The sequence below is a fragment of the Gossypium hirsutum genome, chromosome A05 (genome assembly GCF_007990345.1).
Source record: "Gossypium hirsutum isolate 1008001.06 chromosome A05, Gossypium_hirsutum_v2.1, whole genome shotgun sequence".
Classification (NCBI taxonomy): domain Eukaryota; kingdom Viridiplantae; phylum Streptophyta; class Magnoliopsida; order Malvales; family Malvaceae; genus Gossypium; species Gossypium hirsutum.
In genome coordinates, this window is record NC_053428.1 from 11,921,642 (window position 1) to 11,942,667 (window position 21,026).

The 21,026-nt window shown below is 38.9% G+C and overlaps 5 protein-coding genes across 6 annotated transcripts; 2 read left to right on the forward strand and 3 right to left on the reverse strand.

Annotated features, from left to right (window-relative positions):
- Positions 1 to 262: 262 nt before the first annotated feature.
- On the reverse strand, positions 263 to 3,697 carry LOC107943958 (PTI1-like tyrosine-protein kinase At3g15890). The gene is made up of 4 exons (XM_016877776.2): positions 3,175 to 3,697; positions 2,589 to 2,736; positions 1,210 to 1,472; positions 263 to 1,122 (listed from the first exon to the last, which is right to left on the reverse strand). The coding sequence occupies exons 1-4, from the start codon at positions 3,216 to 3,218 to the stop codon at positions 507 to 509; spliced, it is 1,071 nt and encodes a 356-aa protein (XP_016733265.1). The 5' UTR covers positions 3,219 to 3,697; the 3' UTR covers positions 263 to 506.
- Positions 3,698 to 5,314: 1,617 nt separating this feature from the next.
- LOC107943961 (protein TOO MANY MOUTHS) lies at positions 5,315 to 6,808 on the reverse strand. Its single transcript, XM_016877778.2, has one exon. It carries the CDS (start codon positions 6,806 to 6,808, stop codon positions 5,339 to 5,341), a length of 1,470 nt encoding a protein of 489 aa, XP_016733267.2. The 3' UTR covers positions 5,315 to 5,338.
- Positions 6,809 to 7,028: 220 nt separating this feature from the next.
- Positions 7,029 to 10,320, forward strand: LOC107943963 (transcription factor IIIA). 2 transcript variants are annotated; one of them, XM_016877781.2, is made up of 7 exons: positions 7,029 to 7,299; positions 7,827 to 7,998; positions 8,121 to 8,246; positions 8,930 to 9,218; positions 9,342 to 9,577; positions 9,745 to 9,888; positions 10,002 to 10,320. In XM_016877781.2, the coding sequence occupies exons 2-7, from the start codon at positions 7,867 to 7,869 to the stop codon at positions 10,155 to 10,157; spliced, it is 1,083 nt and encodes a 360-aa protein (XP_016733270.1). In that variant the 5' UTR covers positions 7,029 to 7,299; positions 7,827 to 7,866; the 3' UTR covers positions 10,158 to 10,320. The 2 variants fall into 2 exon arrangements, with proteins under 2 accessions (XP_016733270.1, XP_016733271.1); XM_016877782.2 differs by lacking the exons at positions 7,029 to 7,299; positions 7,827 to 7,998 and adding an exon at positions 8,660 to 8,840 and having other exon boundaries at positions 8,119 to 8,246.
- Positions 10,321 to 10,551: 231 nt separating this feature from the next.
- Positions 10,552 to 12,656, reverse strand: LOC107943962 (uncharacterized). Its single transcript, XM_016877779.2, has 4 exons — positions 12,085 to 12,656; positions 11,400 to 11,955; positions 11,041 to 11,132; positions 10,552 to 10,954 (listed from the first exon to the last, which is right to left on the reverse strand). The coding sequence occupies exons 1-4, from the start codon at positions 12,576 to 12,578 to the stop codon at positions 10,810 to 10,812; spliced, it is 1,287 nt and encodes a 428-aa protein (XP_016733268.1). The 5' UTR covers positions 12,579 to 12,656; the 3' UTR covers positions 10,552 to 10,809.
- Positions 12,657 to 14,604: 1,948 nt separating this feature from the next.
- Positions 14,605 to 16,077, forward strand: LOC107943957 (SNF1-related protein kinase regulatory subunit gamma-like PV42a). Its single transcript, XM_016877775.2, has 3 exons — positions 14,605 to 15,082; positions 15,185 to 15,536; positions 15,619 to 16,077. Exons 1-3 carry the CDS (start codon positions 14,643 to 14,645, stop codon positions 15,958 to 15,960), a joined length of 1,134 nt encoding a protein of 377 aa, XP_016733264.1. The 5' UTR covers positions 14,605 to 14,642; the 3' UTR covers positions 15,961 to 16,077.
- Positions 16,078 to 21,026: the final 4,949 nt, after the last annotated feature.

A 21,026-nucleotide genomic window follows, 5' to 3' on the forward strand; every position in this document is an offset into this window, starting at 1 on the left:
TAAATGTTACCATGTTTTCAGCCCAATATAACTCTAGCCTTTTTGCTTTGCCCAGGTGTTAGTTTTTAAGTTTGAATCCCCTATCTTTGATCATTTGGAATCATTTTTCAGAGGTGGATATAAAAAGGCATTGCCATTGCCATCGGCATAGAGATTGATTTTCACATCTCATATCACAAGCAGCAGATAGTGCCAGATATCTGAAACCAGAGATGATGTAGAACGCCCACTATAAAACCAAATGACTAAAGTAAAACAAGAATTCAAGAAACATTACGTTGACCCCCAGACATATATCATAGCACTCCTGAAACATGGTTCCATGTTACAACGTGGTGTTGCCGGCATCGGTAACCACTGCCACCTCTTACGAGAAGATAAATAAGCAAAGGAAAACAATAATATATATATGCATATCAAATATACAAATTTTGACATCTAATACTTAAATTCGTCCTTGGAATTAGCCATCTTAAGGACTTCCGTGCTCAGTCTCCTTCACCGGATTAGGAATCCTTCTCTTCCTTAATTGTGTCTGAGCTCTCCTCGGAAGCTAATATCTCATCATTACAAACAGCAGACTGCGGGTTCTTGAACAGATCACTATTTTCTAGTTCACTTAATTTCTCTTTGGACTCTCCTTTGAGCAGCTTGACAACTTCAAGGATGGTAGGTCTTTTCTCGGGCTGAGCGTCAGCACATACAAGTGCGACCAGAACAACCCTTTTCAGCTCTTCTTCCACATACTTCCCATTTAGCCTTGGATCCGCCAATTCACTGAACTTCCCCTCAGAAGCTAGAGGTAGAGCCCATTCTGCAATGGGGCGTTTCACCGTTGGACTCAGTTTCTCAAGGGGTTTCTTGCCACTGGCAAGCTCTAGCAGAAGAATGCCAAAACTGTACACATCACAACTCTCCGAAGCTTTTCCTAGCATAGCATACTCAGGGGCAAGGTAGCCAAGGGTACCCTTAACTCGAGTAGTCACATGTGTTGCACCATCAGGGATAAATTTTGCAAACCCAAAATCAGCAACCTGAGGCTGGAAATCTGAATCTAGCAACACATTACTAGCTTTGATGTCTCTGTGAATTATGTGTGGGGTTGAATGATGGTGAAGGTAACTGAAGGAATCAAGCGAAAGAGTTGGGGTTGACATTTTTTTTAGAATAAGTTATAGAATAGAAAAGAAAATTGGGTTCAACACTTACGCAATTCCTTCAGCAGAGCCAATTGCGATATTCATCCTTCTACTCCAATCAAGATGGCATTCTGATGAATGATGCCCGTGAAGATGTGAAAGCAAACTTAGGTTGGGCATGTAGTCGTATACAATCAGACGTTCTTGCCCTTCAGCACAGTATCCTCGTAAACTCAGTAGATTCTTGTGTCTAACTCTTGCCAATATCTCAACCTCAACCGAAAACTGCACTTCTGCTTTATTGCTCCACACCTTCAACCTCTTAACTGCGATCTGCAAGTCTATAACTTTCAAAACAAGAACAAGGTTGAAAGAAAAACAAAGCAATAGAAAAACATCAAGAAGGTTCATTTTGGTTGCAACAGAAATAATCATGGAATTCCAAAAGCATTATTCAAATGGAAACTATTGATGGTACTAATGTGGTGTTTAGAGAAAGAGAGGTGCTATTTTGAATATCACCAAAGTCCTAAAATTACACAGTAAGTACTAATGGTGACCCTTCAACAATTGATGAAACTACAATTTTTATTTGCCATAAAACTTCCCTAGCAATTAGCGAAATCGGAATTGGCTGGGTCCAGAGAGAAGATGGTACAGCCTCAAAGTTGGCTATCAACTTTCCATGGGAAGAAGAACAAGAATCTAATGAAGTCCGATCCTAGTCGGTCCAAAAACAGTCATTATAGTCTATATTAGTCAGGCTTCGACACTGGTATATGTGTGACTGGGTATATTCAATTTTATCCCAGGATTCTATGTATTGGAAGAGTCCTTGGAGGATCATTCCCATGTTCTGGTATGTGTTTCCCAATCTTTATGATCTATTAATACGGTTAATTTTCTCAGTTTTTCCATTGCACCTATTATGAGTGAATGCCAAGCGATGTTGATTCACATCATTTCGATTTGGGATTTGTTACAACTTTATCATGTTAGCCCTTTAACCTATCGCTGAACAGTTTTAGGTCGAAAGTTTTAACACTTCTGACCTTACTACTGATTCCATTATAAGAAACTTCTGCATCATTACTTCAACAGAGTAGCACCTTTTCTACCTTGTTACATGAGATTCATATAGATATGAACCATGAAAATAACAGAAGCCAGTCCAGGAATATACTTGCAAAGTAGAACAATTTTCACAAATAGTAAACTGGATTCAAACTATAGTAAGATGCATGCTAGAACATTCAATATTACTGAAGTTTTTGTCGGATCAACAACCGAAAAGTGAGCCGCAGATGGATATAACTATGTATTAACCGAGAAATCTTTCAAAGCTTAGAAGTTAGGAAACATAGGACGCCACAAAATAGCAATTTTCACTTGGTTAAAAGAACAAACACCCCCCCCCCAAAAAAAAAAAAAAAGTTAAATGATTCATACCTGTGATCCATCCCATAGCTGACCCCAATATACACTGCCAAATCCCCCTTCTCCAAGCTTGTTGTCATAATTAAAATTATTGGTAGCTGAATGTAATTCTTTCAATGAAAATATCCTCCATGTCGGCTGCTGCTTTCCCTTCTCTTTCCTATTGTATCATACAATGTTAAGACATTAAAATCCAATCACAAAAACACGAAACAACTTAAGCGCATTAAAAGAAGACTCAATTTGACAGCCAAAAGAGCCTTTGCGTCTAAGATGGAAATCAGCATATCCTTGTGAATTGGATTCCAGAGTGCGAAATTTCAAGCTTAAATGAAAGTCAACTGGCTATATCAAGCTCGATTAAGTATTTCCTTTTTCAACGGTTCCAAAAGGAAACAAAGTTCAAATCTTGAGATGATAGTAGATGAAAATGAAAAAGATAAAATTTAATCAACACCCAGATGATAGTTTCAAAAACTAAATAAAACCATTACCATTCCTCAAATCAAAACTAAAATTCAATAAAGAAAACGCTGCGAAACTTTCCAAAAGGAGTTTTGTAAAACAAAGAAAAGCAGTATTAACAATTATAACTTACCGATCAACGCCTTTCGCACAACAAATCATAGAGCAGAACGCCATCTCAAAACCAAACTAAAAATACCACACTGTCTTCCTTTTTTTTTTTTGCCTTCTGTCTCAAAGGAAACCACTTCCCTGCAGTTTCAAAGACCTTTTTTTTTATTATAAAATTTGTATTTATACTTTGTACTTTAATTGCTCAACTTCATTTTCTAAGCAGCAGATTCATATGGGATGCCAAAGGTAAAGCTATTGGGCAGTAAATTGTTCCAAAAAAACTTACTTTCTCTCTGGGTTTTTCTTTAATTGTTAGTATCTATTTTTTGGGAAGAAATGGAGAAAAGGAAGAGTATATGGCAAGGTTTGCTGGAGTTAGCTGTTCTTTTTTTCTTTCTTTTGTTTACTTTATGCTGTTGGTTGCTTGCTGATTTGGCTGCTTTCTCATTGAATTTAGCTGTTTTCAATTCAAAAATTGCACCCACGTCCACATCCCCCCACCCATGGTTCAATTTTATTAAACAATTTTTTTTCATTTTTACAGTTCTTTTCATAATCTTTTAACAGTTTATGCAAAAAATGAACCCAAAAAACAGTTTATGTAATGGAATGGACCCCTCTGCCTCCCTCCTTCTATAGTCTATATCACTCTCTCTATTTTATCGAAAATGGCCGCTTTCATTTTCATTTAGATTATTGGATTGAAGTTGAATAAAGTAATACGGTTATATGATAAATTATATTTAACGGGATATAAGCAGCACTCATTCATGGTGATGATGCACCAAAATTTGATATTATTAAAGCCTTTTTCTGCTAAACGAACCTTCAAAATTTGACCTGATATTGGTATAAAGTTTGTGAGGTCCAAGGAAAAGCAAATACCAATATTGTAGTACTAAATTAACACTATGCATAAAATAAAAACGATTAATGGTGGAACACCAGAAGATTGAAGTCTTTTTATTATATTATTTATTATTCACATTTAGATGAGGATGGCCTGAGATTTAACTCAACTGATTTTATTCTATGAAGCTACACTTTTGTTTATTTATAGGTGTGAAGCTTTGGAATTTGAACTAAAGATATACTCCTCCTGAATTACAGGCTAATCTGCTTTATTTGGTAGGCCTACCAATGATTGATACAAGAAATTAAAATAGCTTTATCAGCTCTACAAGACAAAGGCTGAATTTTGTCAGGGGAATAATAATAAAATGATATAAATCAGTTAAAAATACGCAAACCAATGAAGTTATCAGCTTGCATTTCAACATTAATTACCTTTTATTTCCGGATAGGATTGAAGTCAAGTTTTTGTAATCTGTATAGCACGGAAATTATTATAAGAATTTAGAAAATAAAATAGAGAGATGTGAAGGTGGTGTGTGATCTTTAAATAATATTTAATTTAGAATGAAGATAAAAAGGTAAATCTAAATTTAAATTGTTAAAAAAATTTCGTTGCAAGTAGATTAATCTTTTGAACTTAAAAATTAATAATTTTAATGAATTTAAGTAAATAAATTTTATCCTATCTGTACACATACAACATAATTTAGATACCGGTTATATACTGTGTATTTATTGTGTGCTAGTATTATCATTAAATGTTGATATTATATGTTACCTAAGTTTTGCTCGTAAATTAAAATATTTGGTCCAGCCAGCTTTGAAGCCAAAAAGTGTCTTAAATTTGTTAGCTGATGCAATTAACAAGAAATTAACACTTTACCTTAAGCATAGAGTTTGAATAATACAAAATAATGACAGGTGGCAGTTCATACTTGCTGGACTTGAATGCAAATAAAAGTGCGACAATCAAATGGATGGCCTTGGAGATGCTGGAGTGCCCCCACAAAACTTACTTCTTTATGGATTCCTATTCTATTAAACTTTTAACATCTTTTTATCTTGGCAATCTGGAGCTAATTATTTACGGTTGTTGAGATTTATATGTCTTCTAACATTATGACTACGTTGTTGGAGAATAAGTTTAAGGAGTTGCAAATTTTGATATCCAAACCATGAAAGGCTCTGTCTTTGACTTGTTAAGAAGGCTCTGAAATATGAGAATTGGGGGGGGGTAGTTTTTTGCTTTAATCAAACATCAATTGATTCATTTATGAGATAAATTAAGATGTACAAAACTGTAATTTACAAGCCTTTTATTTATTTATTTATTTCCCTTGTAAAGACAGCAAAATGAACAAAAATAGTGATGCCAACTGAGATAACCTAACAGAAACTGAAGTCTTACGAACTGCCCCAGCTGATACATTTATTGTTGTTGTCATATCCCCATCTGTGTTGTTGGACAAATGCTGCACTGTCCTTGCTGAACCGGGTTTATGTGCATCACATAAACCGATGCCCCTATCAAAGGCATCTTCAAACCCGTTATTTGCATTATAACATAGTCCTGAATTGTTGTTAAGCCTAAGCTTGCGCCCCATCTTCCACACCATTTCTCTTCCAAACGGAATCGGGCCGGTTAAGTGATTATCATTCAGCCTTAGTTCACTAACATTCTTCAAGTCCCTGAAGTTGCTTGGAATTGACCCATTGAAGTGATTTCCGTCAAGATAAGCCACCCGAAGGCTGTTCAACCGGCCTAATGACTCGGGGATCGGTCCATGCAAGTTCATGTTCGATAAAACTAGGATCATTAAATCCTTCATTCCATCAAAGCAATCACTAGGAATGGCAGTTGATCCCATTTGATTGCCTTTGAGGATCAAAGCTTGTAGGGAAGTTAAGCTACTGAGTGATGTTGGAAATGGGCCGGACAAGCGATTATAACTCACATCCATTAGGATGAGCTCTTTCAGCCCACTAAAAGAATCGGGTATGGAACCGGTCAAACGATTGTGACTAAAATCGATTTTAACTAAAGACTGGCATGACCCAAGGGTAAATGGGATTGAACCCATTAAAAGATTTTGGCTCATATCCAAAACATTCAAAACCGGGAAGCTAAAAGCAGGAATTGAACCGTTTAATTTGTTCCCACTCAAATCTAACGACCTTAGGCCAGTGATCAGGCCTAATGAAACAGGGACCGAACCGTTAAGGTTGTTCTTGTGAAGATCAAGAACCCTTAAACGAGTAAGATTTCCCAGTTCAGCAGGAATGGAACCAATATGCCCATTTTCCCTAAGGACCAAAGTCTGCAAAGTAGAACCCAACTGACCCAAAAACTTTGGGATTGGCTGAGGATTACAAGTGAAACAACGGTAAAAAAAGAGTGTCCTAAGATGAGGAAGCTTGGTAATGGACTCTGAAAGATAAGACTTTGTCTGATCACAGGTAGGGAAAGCAGTGTCATCGGACAATGCCCCGAAAGACAAGGAAACAATGTGGTAAACGTTATCTTTGTCCGGCATGCACTCGATGCCGTGCCACCGCCCACGGCAAACGTCGGGGATATCCGTGGCCCAATCATTCCCCGTGGCTCGCATTATATCGTAAACCGCATCTTGCTCTTGAGGGTTGGTCCGAGCCCCATTTTTGTTAATCGAAAACCCGGTTTGAGGACCGTCGATGAGAGTAGAGGGGACGCCGGAATCCGTCATGATGACTGTAAAAGGCCTAGAGAGTTGGAAAAAAGCACAAAAGATGACGAGGAAAAGAGTGAAATTTGCAGCCATTTTTGGGAAAGAGTGAGTGAAAAATGGTGGAGTTAAAGTTGATTTGATATAAGGATCGAGGGAAAGCAGCAGGGGGAGTAAATGAGAGGGGTCGGGTTCTTGAACGAAGGAAAGCTAATTATGCGCTCACGGGAAATGAAGGGGTTGAAATAAATTTTCATGTCGTAGTATTTTTTTTTTTTTTGCGCATTAATGTTTTTCACGAGAATTTCGCCCTTCCCATTCGAGATTGAGAACGTCAAGTTACGTCATGTGGGGTCCATTACGAAGGTTAAAACGACGGCGTAGAGCCTTAAATTAGGGTTTCAACTATGAAACGAACCCTTGTGCAACTTATTTTCCACTTGCCCCCCTCATGAACGCGCAGCTCAACCTCAATTCTGAAGGCTGGGGAGTGATATTGCCCTAGATTTCGACATCTGAGTTCAGAATTGCGCCGCTGTGGCTCTTTAAGAGGTGCCTTGTGGATTACTTGGTTGGGATTCTTAAAGGTACCAAATATTTGCAGAATTTCTACAGCAAAATTATATGATCATGCATCCGTAGGATTAGGTTAAAAGCTATTGTGATTTTATTCATATACATGTTGCTGAATTTTGAATCACGGACTTAATTAGATGAAGATGCTCATGGCCAGCATTCGATCGTGTTGTTGTATGAGCTAAAAACAATTGGATTTATTTATTTTATTTTGAATTGGAATATAATTTTAATTATTGAACTAGCTGTTTAGTTGATCAGAAGTCTAATTGAACAATAAAGTACCTTGGTATCTTTCTCGAGTCAATCTCAGCCCGAAAATGAAACTTGATTGAGCTCAAGCTCTTCAAGCTTAAAGTTTGGAGTTGAGCCTCGAGCTTGATATCCTTTGCTTGGTTGGGAAGCCCCTAAACCTAGCAAGAGCACTAGGTTTTCTTATCTTTCATCCAAGTGTCTCTAATTTGCTTTGGTCTATATTTGAGGTCAACCGAAAGGTCTACATGCTGATCCCTCTGTAATTCTCAATGATCATTTGCAGTGAAAACCCACTTTCTTCCGAGAAAAATAAGTGTAATCAGATGGATGAAGAAAAAGGAGAAAGAGTATCAGGACCAATGTTCAAAGACATAAGGCGTTATTTCTGTGATCATTGTGGAATTTGCAGATCTAAGAAGTCTCTCATCACCACCCACATCCTAACCCACCACCCGGTACCTGCTTTGATTCTGCATGGTTTATTCAATTTTTCTAATGACATAGGCCAATGGATTCTTCTTACTTTTCTTTAAACGGGTTTATGCTAAACATTCTTTTCAACTTTGGTCTGGTTCAGGAGAAAATAGACAATGGAGGAAAGGAAGAAGAGGAAGTTTCCATGTCGAATGAATGCCAAGAATGTGGTGCTACTTTCAGGAAGCCTGCTCATTTGAAGCAACACTTGCAAAGCCACTCTCTCGAGGTACCTTTCTTTTACAAGTATTTAGTTCCATTTGTATTCAAGGTTTTTAATAATGTTTAATAAGCTAATTGATCAAACCTCTCTGCCTTTCTTAGTTATATATATCTATATGTACATAATAGTTTTTAAATATTTAACAGTTATAGTTGACAAAAGCCATAGTGTAGAGCATGATTTTGGTTTTTGTTAATTGTGTTTATGATAAATATATATCAGTTTTCATGAAGCAAATGTTAGATAACCCAAAAGAAGTCCCTAAGGCAACAATCAAAGGAAGCTGCGCTTGCAGACAATCTGTCATTCCCCTTAACAACACCTATTGTTTTGTCTTGTACTTTAGTACGGCTTATGATTTATGTCTAGTTTGTTTTTCTTCAGAAGTACATGTATATTAAGGATCAATACTTTTGCAGGAATCGTTTCTTTTTATGAAAATACCAATGGATGTTATTGTGTGAAGCATTGGATCCCACAAAGAGAACTCCAAAATGCGAGAGGCTGCCTTGTTTGACTTGAATGAATCAGTATCAGGTTGGGAGACCTCCTGAGAAGCTTCATCAAGTGAGCCTCGGTCACGCTGTGTGGTACTTGAAGGTTTGAAGAGTTGTTCATATGCATGTATGGTTCATTTTGGTTGCTACTTATACAAGTAGGTTCTAATACTTATTTTTCTGTTTTTTCAGAGGCCATTTGTTTGTTTAGTTGATGATTGCCATGCTAGCTATAGGAGAAAAGACCATTTGAATCGTCACCTTCTTCAGCACCAAGGAAAACTTTTCAGTTGTCCAATTGAGAACTGCAATAGCAAATTTGCGTTTCAAGGCAACATGAAAAGGCACGTGAAAGAATTTCATGATGAAGGTTCATCTTCCTCTGATGCTGCAAGCCAGAAGCAATATGTCTGCCAGGAAGTAGGATGTGGAAAAGTGTTCAAGTTTGCATCAAAGCTGAGAAAGCATGAAGATTCTCATGGTAAGTTGCTTTCCTTCTTCATTTCTCAAAATTAAAGCATGTGATTTGGTGATGACGAAGAGAAGTAAGCTGATTGGGAGGTGATGTTTACATGCCTAATGAGTGCTGTTAAAATTATTACAGTTAAGCTGGATTCAGTTGAAGCCTTCTGTTCTGAACCAAGTTGCATGAAATATTTTACTAATGAGCAATGCCTTAAGGCTCATGTGCAATCATGCCACCAATATATTAATTGTCAAATATGTGGGGCAAAGCAGCTGAAGAAGAACATCAAGCGGCACCTTCGATCACATGAATCAGGAGTTGCATCAGAAAGAATTAAGTGTGATTTTGGGGGTTGTCTCCATACATTTTCAACTGTAAGATACTTGTGAACCTTAAATATGCAATTTATTTACAGTTAATCATAAGAAGTTGAATGTGGTTGTTTTGGTCTGAAGTGTGGAATACTGAAATTCTTTTCTGATTATGAACCTTTTTTTTTTTCCTTTTTTATCACCAAAATACTGAAAGTATTCTATTACAGAAATCAAATCTGCGTCAGCATGTCAAGGCTGTGCATGAAGAACTCAAGCCTTTTGCATGTAGCTTCTCTGGTTGTGGAATGAGATTTTCATACAAGCATGTCAGAGATAACCATGAGAAATTAGCACTCCACGTTTATGTTCCAGTAAGTTATTTAGTTGTCAATGATTAAATGCTATTATAAGCTTGTTTATTTCGTCATAGGTATTTTTCGTGATAGACAAAGAGTAATGATTGTAACGACTGTTTCCTATTCAGGGGGACTTCATAGAGTCGGATGAGCAGTTTCGGTCAAGGCCAAGGGGTGGGCGGAAAAGAACATGTCCCACTGTGGAAATGCTTATTCGAAAAAGAGTTGCTCCACCACAAATGGATACGATGATGGATCCAGGGCCTATTCAGGGTTGCTCTTAACAGATGAGGGCCAATACTGATACTAAATGGGTAAATACAGTTCAGTTAACTCGTATTTTTTAGGTTAATATAATGTATAGCATAAAATATCATAGGTTCTACTTCTCTTTTCTTCTGTAATAAACTAAAGTTAGTAATGGATGGGCAGATCTATATTATTATATATGTATTGTTGCCATTTGTGGCTATTTCATCCATAAAATTAATAGTTCTAATACAATAAGCTTAGTTAATTGTAAAACGTCATCTTCACCCACAAAAGAGCCTTTGGCCCTACTGTGATCGGTCTCAAATGCCATTATTATTTTGTAAAATGAACGCTTTTAAAAATTCTGTAAATATATAGCACTTTAAACACAACTATGATAAAAAGAAATAACACAACACGAGTAAATGATTCAATACTTACTGATGTTGTTACTATTTATAATTATAGTGAACAAAAGGACTGAGATTGGCATCAAAATGCAAATCGTTTAAAAGGTATTCGTACAAGAAGGCATCAGTTAGGTCGGATGCCAAAATCCAAAATGGCATGGGTCAAATTAATCATGAAAGTCTATGCATGATTATCATACACTTCAATCAGTGAGTTCGAGCAGCAAGCATAAAATAATTTACCATCATTTTCGTTAATAAAACGGAGTTAGGGTTACTCTTCGGCAGATGTCTTACTCCTTTTACGAGTTGCTATCTTCTTATGCTTCATATTGCTAGCAGTTATAAGTTTATAATCAGAGACAGGCAGTTCACTTAATTTTCCAAACCTTTGCCCATAAAAGTGCCACATCTCTGCCCTGATCCCATGTTGTCAAATGAGGAAATAAAACATCAGTAGAGATTTACCGAAAGTATGCCAGAGCGATGTTGTTAGATGACTTACCAATACGCCAAGAACTGAAATGGTGCATATTTTGCATAGATAAGCTCAACATCCCTTCCAACAGTCTGTACAGTACAACTTTTTGAATGAGCCTGCACGTGCTCGGACTCTAGGTCAGTGTCGAATATGAATGCGTCTCATATGAGTATACTCAATTTATTTTATATGTTTTTCCTTATTGGGAAGATCATACTTTCGTGCCTATAGTCGAACATATGTTATATATGGTTCTTGGACATGGATACTTTAAAAGAAAAGATAAAAAGTTCAGGTAACATAAGATTAAACCGCTATAGAAAGCCGAAAAAGAAAATTCTTCAACAAGGTTCATTGGCTAGGGGAATGAATGGCTGATTTACCTGCTTTAAATGCCTGATAGTTTCAGAATCAGCTGGAATCACATGGTAAAATCCCATACACATGAGCACATTGGCACATGTGAAAGGACCGAATCCATCAATTTGACGCAGCCGCTGAGATAGCTTATCATAACTGGATAAGCTTGTTTCCTTGCAATCTTCTTCCAATTGCGTTAGTTGAATATTGCCTTGGACAACCCCTTGCGCAAGTTTCAATATTCGACTTGCTCGGTAGCCAAGATTGCAGCGTTTTGCAAGAAAACTTTCATCAAGCTTTGCTAGTTCTTCGGGACTGGGGAAGCTTCCCATGCCTACAAAGTCATGGGGTTCTTGGGAAAGCTGAAGATCTGACACTGAATTATCTACTTTGGACTCTGTGAGTTTGCTTTCTAAACGGATGGAAACTTTAGACACCCTCAACTTTCTCTTTGACTCCTTCCCTGCCGGCGTTTTAGGAATGAAATCATCTTCAGCAGCCTTTGAACTAGAAATTTGGTGTTGAATTTCAAACTGAAGCTCACAAAGTGCCTTAGCCATGCTCAAAGTTCTTGAAAACCTATAGAATGTAGGAGGTGCTCTTATTTAAATTTGGCCCCAGGTGTATATAGCGGCATTATATCAAATAGGTTAAGGACAGTGCAAAAAATTCAATGGTGATAAAGGGATAATATATGAAAGTACATACTGGCAGTTACAGAGAAGAATGCACTTGACCATGTCTTCAAATAGAGTAGGGGATCTGAAGACTCTCCCACTGAAACTCCTCAAACACTCAGTTGCTTCTTCTTCTCCATGTAATGCTTCCACAATGCTACGAAACTCTCTCACCTTGTTCTCCTCGGACTCCGACAACCGCAGCATTCTAGACACCTGGTTTAAAAGAGAGTGGCGGTGCAGTGGAGAGAGGGAGGATGCACCGTAAACGCGCAGGTAGAGAGTGGAAGAAGAAGAAGTGGGCGGCTGAGAGATGCCGACGGTGACTGTAAGAGGAGGAGAAGTGAGACGAAAAGGGCGAGAGAAGGAGCGGGAGATTGGATCCCAGTGGTTAGGGGCCAACATGAATAACCCATGGCTGCATATTGCCTTCTCTAGCTCGAATCCTTCCGCTGCTTCGCCTAGTGGCAGCTCAATCAACAATTTGCTACTGCCATTGCCATTCTCCTCCTGCTCCTTCGCCATTTCTTTTTCTGTATTTCGACTTTTCACGGACTACTTTGCTTCTATTTTTCTTTTACCCCTTAAAAAAAAAGAGAAATATATATAGAGAGAGAGAGAGAGAATAAATATATGGTAGTACTTTTATATTCCACTTAAATAAATTATAATTTTTTTTAAATTAATAAATTATATATGAAATTTTCAACAAATAAAAAAATTTACAACAGTTCATCCTTCTATTTTATATTTTACTTAGTTATTTCTTCGATTTAATAGGTAAAAGCATTGCATTTTGATATCTTTAATGAAAAATGAGTTAGAAAAAGGGAAATAGTTGTTCTATTAAAATTATATAACTTATTTTAATGATAATAATAATAATAATAAATTTAACTTTCGATTTTTATTCATTTAATCAGTTACTCTAATTTTATCTTTGACTTCTCTCACTTAACATGATATTATTTTAATTCTTTATGTTAATAATTTAAAAATTAGAGAGAGAAAAACAACACATTTTTTTATAAAACTTTTAGAAAATCAACACCTTTTTTATAATTAAAAAAAACGTAAGACATTGCAATCAAACTTGCGTTTTTCACTATTGTTGGTATAAAATTATAAAAAAAAAATTATCTTTCATTACAATAGTATCACTAAACTAGTAAATATATTTATTTTCACCTTTAAAATTATCATTTAACTAAGTCTTGACTTAAATAAAATGATAATTAAAATTTTTTATTAAATACCAATTTATTGAATCGTATTATGATATTGTATAAAAAAGTGGGAATTTTAAAAATTGAATCTTTATAGCTTAAAACAGAATAGCTAAACGACTATTCTAACCCCTTCAGCTTAATTAATTTGTTGGGAGCAAAAAGTCAATAAGAAATATCTCAGTCAGAATGTCATCACTCAAAAGTATCTTGGTTGCATGTTCCTAGTGGTCATGTGCCAAGCCCTCTTGGACTGACCGGAGTTCAGTTTCACAAAGACAAGACCGGACACATGTACTTGCTGCCGCCCATGGTCATTTATTAAGCAGCTACAGACATTGTGCTCTAATGGTTTAGGCTTAGATATTTCCTTCACTGGCATTTCAAGTTCCATCACATATTTACAGGAGCTTATAAAAGTCATGTTTCAACCAAATCCCTATCATCATTGGATAAGATATTTTGTTTTAATCCTGAGGAATCTCATGACAAGTCACATCAAATTTAACCTAACAAGAGAGCATATGAATAAATTATATCAACAAAGTAAAGTCACATGAATCTAGGAACTTCAGATTACATTCTCAAACAGGTTCCAAACGCAACAATTGCATGTATGTATAGCATGTGATGGCATTAAAGTAGTTGGCTTTGACTTTTTTAAAATGAAAACTTATTATATATTTGTTCGTATTTTGATTCTGGGTGATGAAGTTTGGTCAATCATAAATGTTGTCTGCTGGCAATCTATACAAAGCTTGAAAGATGGAAGTGTGTATTACCCCCAATTTTGTTTTAGGGGAGGAGCACTGGGTTACAGGCAGCTTTTAGGATACACACGTATTGATATTGCTTTCAATAATTTAATCAGGAGGGAGGGAATTAATCATTAATTAGCACGGAACTTGAAGTTTGCCTCTCTAATATTATCTTAAAAAAAGCAAGTATCTATAATTTCTGGGTTTCATTGATCTGTTTCATTGCTGAAGATGGATTAATAACTAAGCTTGGTAGGTAGGCTCGTTCTCAAACTGGGCCTGGGTTCCACCACGTGTATCAATAGTCCATCTGTCACTCATCTTCTGCAAAGTGAATAATTTGGACCCAAGAAATGCCAAATGGCCACATAATCTGAATGGGCTTGCCACGTGTTACTTAAGGCCTTTGCATCTTCTAGCACATCCCACGTGGCTTCTCAAGCTTTAGCCATGCAAAACTTACTTTGACACGTGTATGTAATTATGGCTGCAACGAGTATCACGTAAAATGATTTTCTACGGACGGATAACCTTTCCTTCTGTTATAAGTGGCGTAGTTTAGGAATCGGAATTAGCAAAACAGTTATACAAAGTACAAACCAAAAATGCAGCAACGAAAGGACGAGCAAGAAGCCACTGCCGCTAAAACTACTCTGCGGTTACTGGAGAAGAAGGTAAAAGATATGCTGGTGGACCAGGGGAGACTAGTGGAAGTACCTTACACGGCCACGCTAGGTGACACCATGAACGCATTGGTGGCCAACAAGGTGGTGGCGCTACCGGTTGCTGCGCCTCCAGGTCAATGGATAGGGGCTGGTGGCTCAATGATTTTGGAGTCTGATAAACAGACGGGGGCTGTGCGGAAGCACTACATAGGGATGGTTACCATGCTTGATATTGTGGCATATATTGCTGATGACGATGGTAGTAATGATCAGATGACAGACGTTGCTAATCTTGAGAAGAAGATGATGGTGCCGGTATCGTCGATTATAGGGCGCAGTTTTGAGGGACTTAGCTTATGGACTCTAAACCCAAACACAAAGTACGTATCTCTTTTATAACTTAAGAAACTAGAGGAAACTTTTTCCATACATTTCATGGCCAGTGAAGTACTTATGGTAGTTTGTTGACCCGATTGGTGCAGCATTTTGGACTGTATGGAATTGTTTAGCAAGGGAATCCACAGGGCCTTGGTCCCAGTGGACAGTCAAATGGAGAACATTCAAGGAGTTGAACTTGTGGAGTCTGCATCCAGCTATAAGATGCTTACACAAATGGACTTGCTGAAATTCCTCAAGGACCATGCCTCTGAATTGGGGGAGATATTATCAAGCAGCATAAAGGAAATAGGTTGCTTAAACCAGAATGTTTACGCCATAACCGATCGTACCAAAGTGATAGATGCCATCAAATGCTTGAGGACTGCTTTGCTCAATGCTGTCCCTATAGTTGAGTCCTCTAATGATTTTGAAGAAGATCACCGACAGCTGGTAGATGTAAGTCTCTCTCTTCTCAAGGAGTTTATTTAAATCATTTGATTAGGTCAATCCCATTTTCGTGATTCGTGTTAAATACCAGGGCGAAGGAAGGAAGCCAATTGGAACATTTTCAGCAACAGATTTGAGGGGTTGCCATCTTTCGGCACTGCAGACATGGTTGCCTCTAAGGGCACTGGAATTCACCGAGCTAGTCTCAAGGAGCCCTTTATTTGCATCCAAGGAGGGGGTGTCGGCGCCAAAGGAAATGGTGAGTTGCCAGCCGCAGGCGGCCCTCGCAGAAGTAATTGAGAAGATCGTATCGAAGCACGTGCACCGAGTGTGGGTGGTTGATGAACAAGGATTACTTGCGGGGCTTGTTTCTCTCACCGATATAGTTGGAGCCCTCAGGGTTTCGTTGTTGTCAAAGATTGACGTCATGTGAACTTCCTTGTCTTGTTGAGAGACGTAACATCTTAGAATCTTTGTTGTCTGCCTGTGCTTTCTGTATATTATAAATACTTCCTACAAACCTAATCTTATCTGTTTCTAGTGTTGGTTAGCTTTTTCCTGTCATGTATATTATTTTACTTACCTCACCAAAATATTCATGTTTTTTCAGATTTTTTTAATCTGACTGAGCAATTAAATAATATTTTAAATCTTAAATTACGGTTTATTCAAAATAATTATTCAATTTAACATATTCAAATTAATAATAACAATTAACATATACGAATCGAATTAGACTCATGAATAAACTCTCATTAGCCTCAAATCCTCCTCCTACTACTATTACTATTATTATTATATTTAAATATGAATAAACTCTCATTAGCCTCAAATTCTATTATTATATTTAAATTTATATTTTAAACTCCGACCCAAATAAATTAAAGGGCAGATTTTTTTGTTTAATGAATTATTCCCAAATAAAAATGTAAAGACATAGATCCCAATTCCATTATTCTTTTTGCAATTGCTCCTAGTGTAAGGAGACTTGCAACCATGACGGACTTGTGCGACTTATCGCTTTTGAAGGAGGTCATTCGGTCCAATCAGACTGGTCCAGTGCTTGGAGAGATTGAAAGCCCATCTCCGGAGCTTGGCAAATATGAAAAGTAATCTTCAAAGATATGCTTGGCAAATATGGAAGGAGATCTTCAAAGATATGCAATCTTAGACTTTAATGTAATCTTTAAAAGATACGATCCTGTAATTTTAGAGATTTGATATCTTGATAGCTTTAGATCTTAGCCATTGATGTATTTCGATCTGTACCGTTAGATGTTGGGAAGGCTCAACTATAAATAGAGGCCTCCCCCCTCATTGTATTCATTGAGTGATTAATAGAATTTTGAGAGTATTCACTCAAACTTTTCTCTCAAGTGTTCTTATTTTTTTGTGGCTTTTGTTCATTTTTTGAAATCGTTCTTACTTCGTTCTTCTGCTGTTCTTTAGGCGTTTTTGAGCGAAGGATCCTTAATTGTCGCGAGATAGGCTGACTTAGGCGTTTTTGAGCGAAAGAACGCTTGAGGCCGCACGGATTGCTTGGGAAAACTCTAAGTCCGTGACAGTTGGTATCCGAGCTAGCGTTCGAAGACACTGTTGAACGATGTCGAAAGAAGCTGCTGAGAATGTTGATGGAATGGAGACTCGTGGGAGGGCTAGGAAGGCTAGCCGTTCGAGGGACATACTGTCGGCTTTGGAAGATCGAGTTGTCACTCTTGAAGAATCCGTGGGGGTTGATGATATCGATGATAAAGTCAATGATGGGTTGCAATCTATGCAAGAGCAACTCAAAGAGTATGTGTTGGATAACATTGAGAAGATGACGAGTAGGGATGATGCCATCGAGACTATGATGGTTAGTAAGACTGATGCCATGGAGGCTATGTTGACGGCCTTGAAAGAGGAGATTGCAGAGCTCAAGGGTGAACTCACAATCTACAAGGCTGCTTTGGGCAATGGAGGGTTGGCTGCTGTCACACCCAAGCCCAGCGTGGATGTTCCCAAGCCAAAGGAGTTTAAGGGAACAAGGTCTGCAAGAGAAGTGGACAATTTCTTGTGGGGAGTCGAGCAATACTTTCGTGCCAAGGGCATTGCCGATGATGCCACTAAGGTAATTACTGCTGCTATGTATCTTACTGACATTGCCTTATTGTGGTGGCGTCGTAGGTCCACCGATGTGAGACGTGGTGGGATAGAAATTAGAACTTGGAAGGAGTTTCAATACGAGTTCAAAGCGCAGTTTTACCCTGAGTATGCCGAGGATGAAGCTCGAGCAAAGTTGCGTCGGCTTTCGCAACAAGGCACTGTGAGGGAGTATGTGCAGGAGTTTAGCGAACTCATGCTTCAAATTTCTAATATGGGTGAGAAAGAGGCATTCTTTTCCTTCATGGATGGGTTGAAACCATGGGCGAAGCAAGAGTTGCAACGCCGAGGAGTCCAAGAACTTACCAAGGCCATGTCTGTAGCAGAATCGTTGGCGGAATTTGGTGGGAAGAAAGACAGGCCTGAGTCTTTCAAGCCCAAGTCCCAACCAAAGGGAAATAGTGGAGGAGACAAAGAAAGGCTCCCTAGAAATGACAACGGTAAAAAGCCATGGGACAAAAGGAAGAGTGGGCCTATAAGGTGCTTTCATTGTGATGGACCACACATGATTAAGGATTGTCCAAAGAAGGCGGCGCTCTCCGCTGTGGAAGCGAAAGCAGAGTCAGATGTGGAGGATAACAATCTTGGTTCAATACTAGGGGGTGTTGAAGACAAGAGGAGTCATGGGTTGATGTTTGCGGACATCATGGTAGCTGGCAAAAAGTTGAATGCACTTGTCGACACAGGTGCGTCTGATTTATTTATGTCCGAAGGGGCTGCGCATAAACTTGGTCTCAAGATTAAAAATGATCCGGGTCGAATTAAGACGGTGAATTCGAAAAGTGTTCCAATTAAGGGGGTCGCAAAGGGAGTAAAACTCTAATTTGGCGATTGGATCGGTACGGCATCCATCAAGGTAATACCACTTGATGATTATGATTTTGTAGTTGGATTGAGCTTTCTTGATCAGGTTAATGCGACGATTTGTCCGTCCGGTAATTTCATGATGATTTCGGATTCGAACCATCAATGTATGGTGAGATTGACAAGAAAGGGGAGCCTCGAAGGGAAAACATTGTCCGCAATCCAATTTGCTAAGGGAGTACGTAGAGATGAAGTCTCCTACTTAGCCACTTTGAAGATTGAGGAAACTGGTAAGACCGTGGGTGAGATCCCTAAAGAAGTGGGCCAAGTATTACAATCCTTTCGAGATGTGATGCCTACAAAGTTGCCAAAGAATTTGCCACCTAAGAGGGAGGTGGATCATAGGATCGAATTGGTGTCTAACATGGTGCCGCCAGCTAGGGCGCCATATCGTATGTCCCCACCGGAATTGGAGGAATTACGGAAACAGTTAAAGGAGCTTTTAGATGCGGGATTCATTAGGCCATCTAAATCTCCATATGGTGCACCAGTGCTATTTCAAAAGAAACATGATGGGTCATTACGGATGTGTATTGATTATCGAGCCCTAAACAAGATCACCGTGAGGAATAGGTACCCTATTCCCCTCATTGCAGACTTGTTTGATCAGCTTGGTAGTGCGAGATGGTTTACCAAGTTGGACTTGAGATCGGGGTACCATCAAGTTCGGATAGCCGAAGGAGATGAGCCTAAGACAGCTTGTGTGACGCGGTATGGCTCGTATGAGTTTTTAGTGATGCCATTCGGACTCACGAATGCCCCAGCTACATTCTGCACCTTGATGAATAAGGTACTTCAACCTTTCCTTGATTGTTTCGTGGTTGTTTACCTTGATGATATTGTGGTGTACAGTAAAACACTCAATGAACATGTGGAACATTTGAGGGAGGTGTTCCAAACTTTGAAGGAAAATGAGTTGTTCGTCAAAGAGGAGAAATGCACCTTTGCTCAACGAGAGGTGCCATTTCTAGGCCACATTGTGGGAGGTGGCAAGATCCGGATGGATGAAAGCAAGGTTCAGGCCATTGTCGAATGGGAGGCTCCAACCAAGGTGACAGAGTTGAGATCTTTCCTTGGGTTGGCAAACTACTATAGACGTTTTATCGAAGGCTATTCTAGAATTACCGCACCCTTGACGGACATGTTAAAAAAGGGTAAGGTATGGGATTGGAACCCACAGTGTGAGAGGGCCTTCAATCAATTGAAGCAAGTAATGACAAGTGAGCCTGTACTTGCATTACCGGATTACTCGAAGCCTTGTGAAGTACGCACAGATGCGTCAGATTATGCCATTGGGGGAGTACTGATGCAAGAGGGTCATCCTAGTGCTTTCGAAAGTCGAAAGCTTAATGAGACAGAGCGGAGATATACGGTCCAAGAGAAAAAAATGACCGCTGTGGTGCATTGCTTGCGCACATGGAGGCATTACTTACTGGGTTTTAGGTTCGTGGTCCTTACTGATAATGTTGCCAACAGTTATTTTTTAACCCAGAAAAAGTTGTCTCCCAAACAGGCTCGTTGGCAGGTTTTTCTAGCGGAGTTTGATTTCACAATAGAATACAAGCCAGGAAGTGCCAACATGGTGGCTGATGCACTTAGCCGAAAGATGGAATTCGCGGCCATCAGTCAACCTGACGGGTCCCTATTGGAACGCATTCGAGAAGGGTTGTCCCATGACCCCACAGCCAAAAGCTTGGTTGAGCTGGCCAATGAGGGGAAAACGAGGAGATTTTGGCTTGATGGGGAATTACTATACACCCATGGGCATCGCCTCTATATGCCTCATTATGGGAAATTGCGCAAGGAAGTAATGAAAGAATGCCATGATTCACGATGGGCGGGCCATCCGGGAATGCACCGTACCTTGGCCCTTTTGGAGGATCGATACTATTGGCCTCACATGGGTGAAGATGTGGAGACCTATGTGAAGACTTGTCTAGTATGCCAACAAGACAAGGTTGAGTTAAAGAGTCTCGCCGGCTTGCTACAACCCTTGCCCATTCCGGAAAGGCCATGGAAGAGTGTATCCATGGACTTTATTGTGGGTTTGCCTAAGTCTGATGGATTTGCAAGTATTCTTGTTGTGGTGGACAGGTTTTCAAAGTATGCGACGTTTATTCCTGCTACCAAGGAGTGCTATGCTGAGGAGGCAGCTCGCTTATTTCTTAGACACGTGGTAAAATATTGGGGAGTGCCATTGTCTATTATCAGTGATCGAGATGGGAGATTTACGGGCCGGTTCTGGACAGAGATGTTCAAGTCAATGGGCTCAGAATTGAACTTCTCCACAAGCATGTATCCACAAACTGATGGGCAAACTGAACGAGTGAATGCATTGTTGGAGACTTATCTCCGACACTATGTGAGTGCCACGCAAAGGGATTGGCCCAAGTTGTTGGATGTTGCCCAATTTTCATACAACTTGCAGCGAAGTGGGGCAACTAACCAAAGTCCGTTCGAGATAGTGACGGGCCAGCAGCCACTCACACCCAA

Excerpts from the sequence above, each read along its gene's own strand:
- LOC107943961 (XM_016877778.2), bottom strand. The coding sequence starts at position 6,808 with ATGGCTGCAAATTTCACTCTTTTCCTCGTCATCTTTTGTGCTTTTTTC.
- LOC107943963 (XM_016877781.2), top strand. The coding sequence starts at position 7,867 with ATGGATGAAGAAAAAGGAGAAAGAGTATCAGGACCAATGTTCAAAGAC. Across the intron at positions 8,247-8,929 it reads TGCAAAGCCACTCTCTCGAG|AGGCCATTTGTTTGTTTAGT; the intron begins GTACCTTTCTTT and ends CTGTTTTTTCAG. Across the intron at positions 9,219-9,341 it reads AAAGCATGAAGATTCTCATG|TTAAGCTGGATTCAGTTGAA; the intron begins GTAAGTTGCTTT and ends AAATTATTACAG.
- LOC107943958 (XM_016877776.2), bottom strand. The coding sequence starts at position 3,218 with ATGGCGTTCTGCTCTATGATTTGTTGTGCGAAAGGCGTTGATCG. Across the intron at positions 2,737-3,174 it reads TGTGCGAAAGGCGTTGATCG|GAAAGAGAAGGGAAAGCAGC; the intron begins GTAAGTTATAAT and ends ATGATACAATAG. Across the intron at positions 1,473-2,588 it reads AGCTATGGGATGGATCACAG|ATCGCAGTTAAGAGGTTGAA; the intron begins GTATGAATCATT and ends ATAGACTTGCAG.
- LOC107943962 (XM_016877779.2), bottom strand. The coding sequence starts at position 12,578 with ATGGCGAAGGAGCAGGAGGAGAATGGCAATGGCAGTAGCAAATTGTTG. Across the intron at positions 11,133-11,399 it reads CTATCAGGCATTTAAAGCAG|GCTCATTCAAAAAGTTGTAC; the intron begins GTAAATCAGCCA and ends GAGCACGTGCAG. Across the intron at positions 10,955-11,040 it reads TTTCAGTTCTTGGCGTATTG|GGCAGAGATGTGGCACTTTT; the intron begins GTAAGTCATCTA and ends ACATGGGATCAG.
- LOC107943957 (XM_016877775.2), top strand. The coding sequence starts at position 14,643 with ATGCAGCAACGAAAGGACGAGCAAGAAGCCACTGCCGCTAAAACTACT. Across the intron at positions 15,083-15,184 it reads ACTCTAAACCCAAACACAAA|CATTTTGGACTGTATGGAAT; the intron begins GTACGTATCTCT and ends CGATTGGTGCAG. Across the intron at positions 15,537-15,618 it reads ATCACCGACAGCTGGTAGAT|GGCGAAGGAAGGAAGCCAAT; the intron begins GTAAGTCTCTCT and ends GTTAAATACCAG.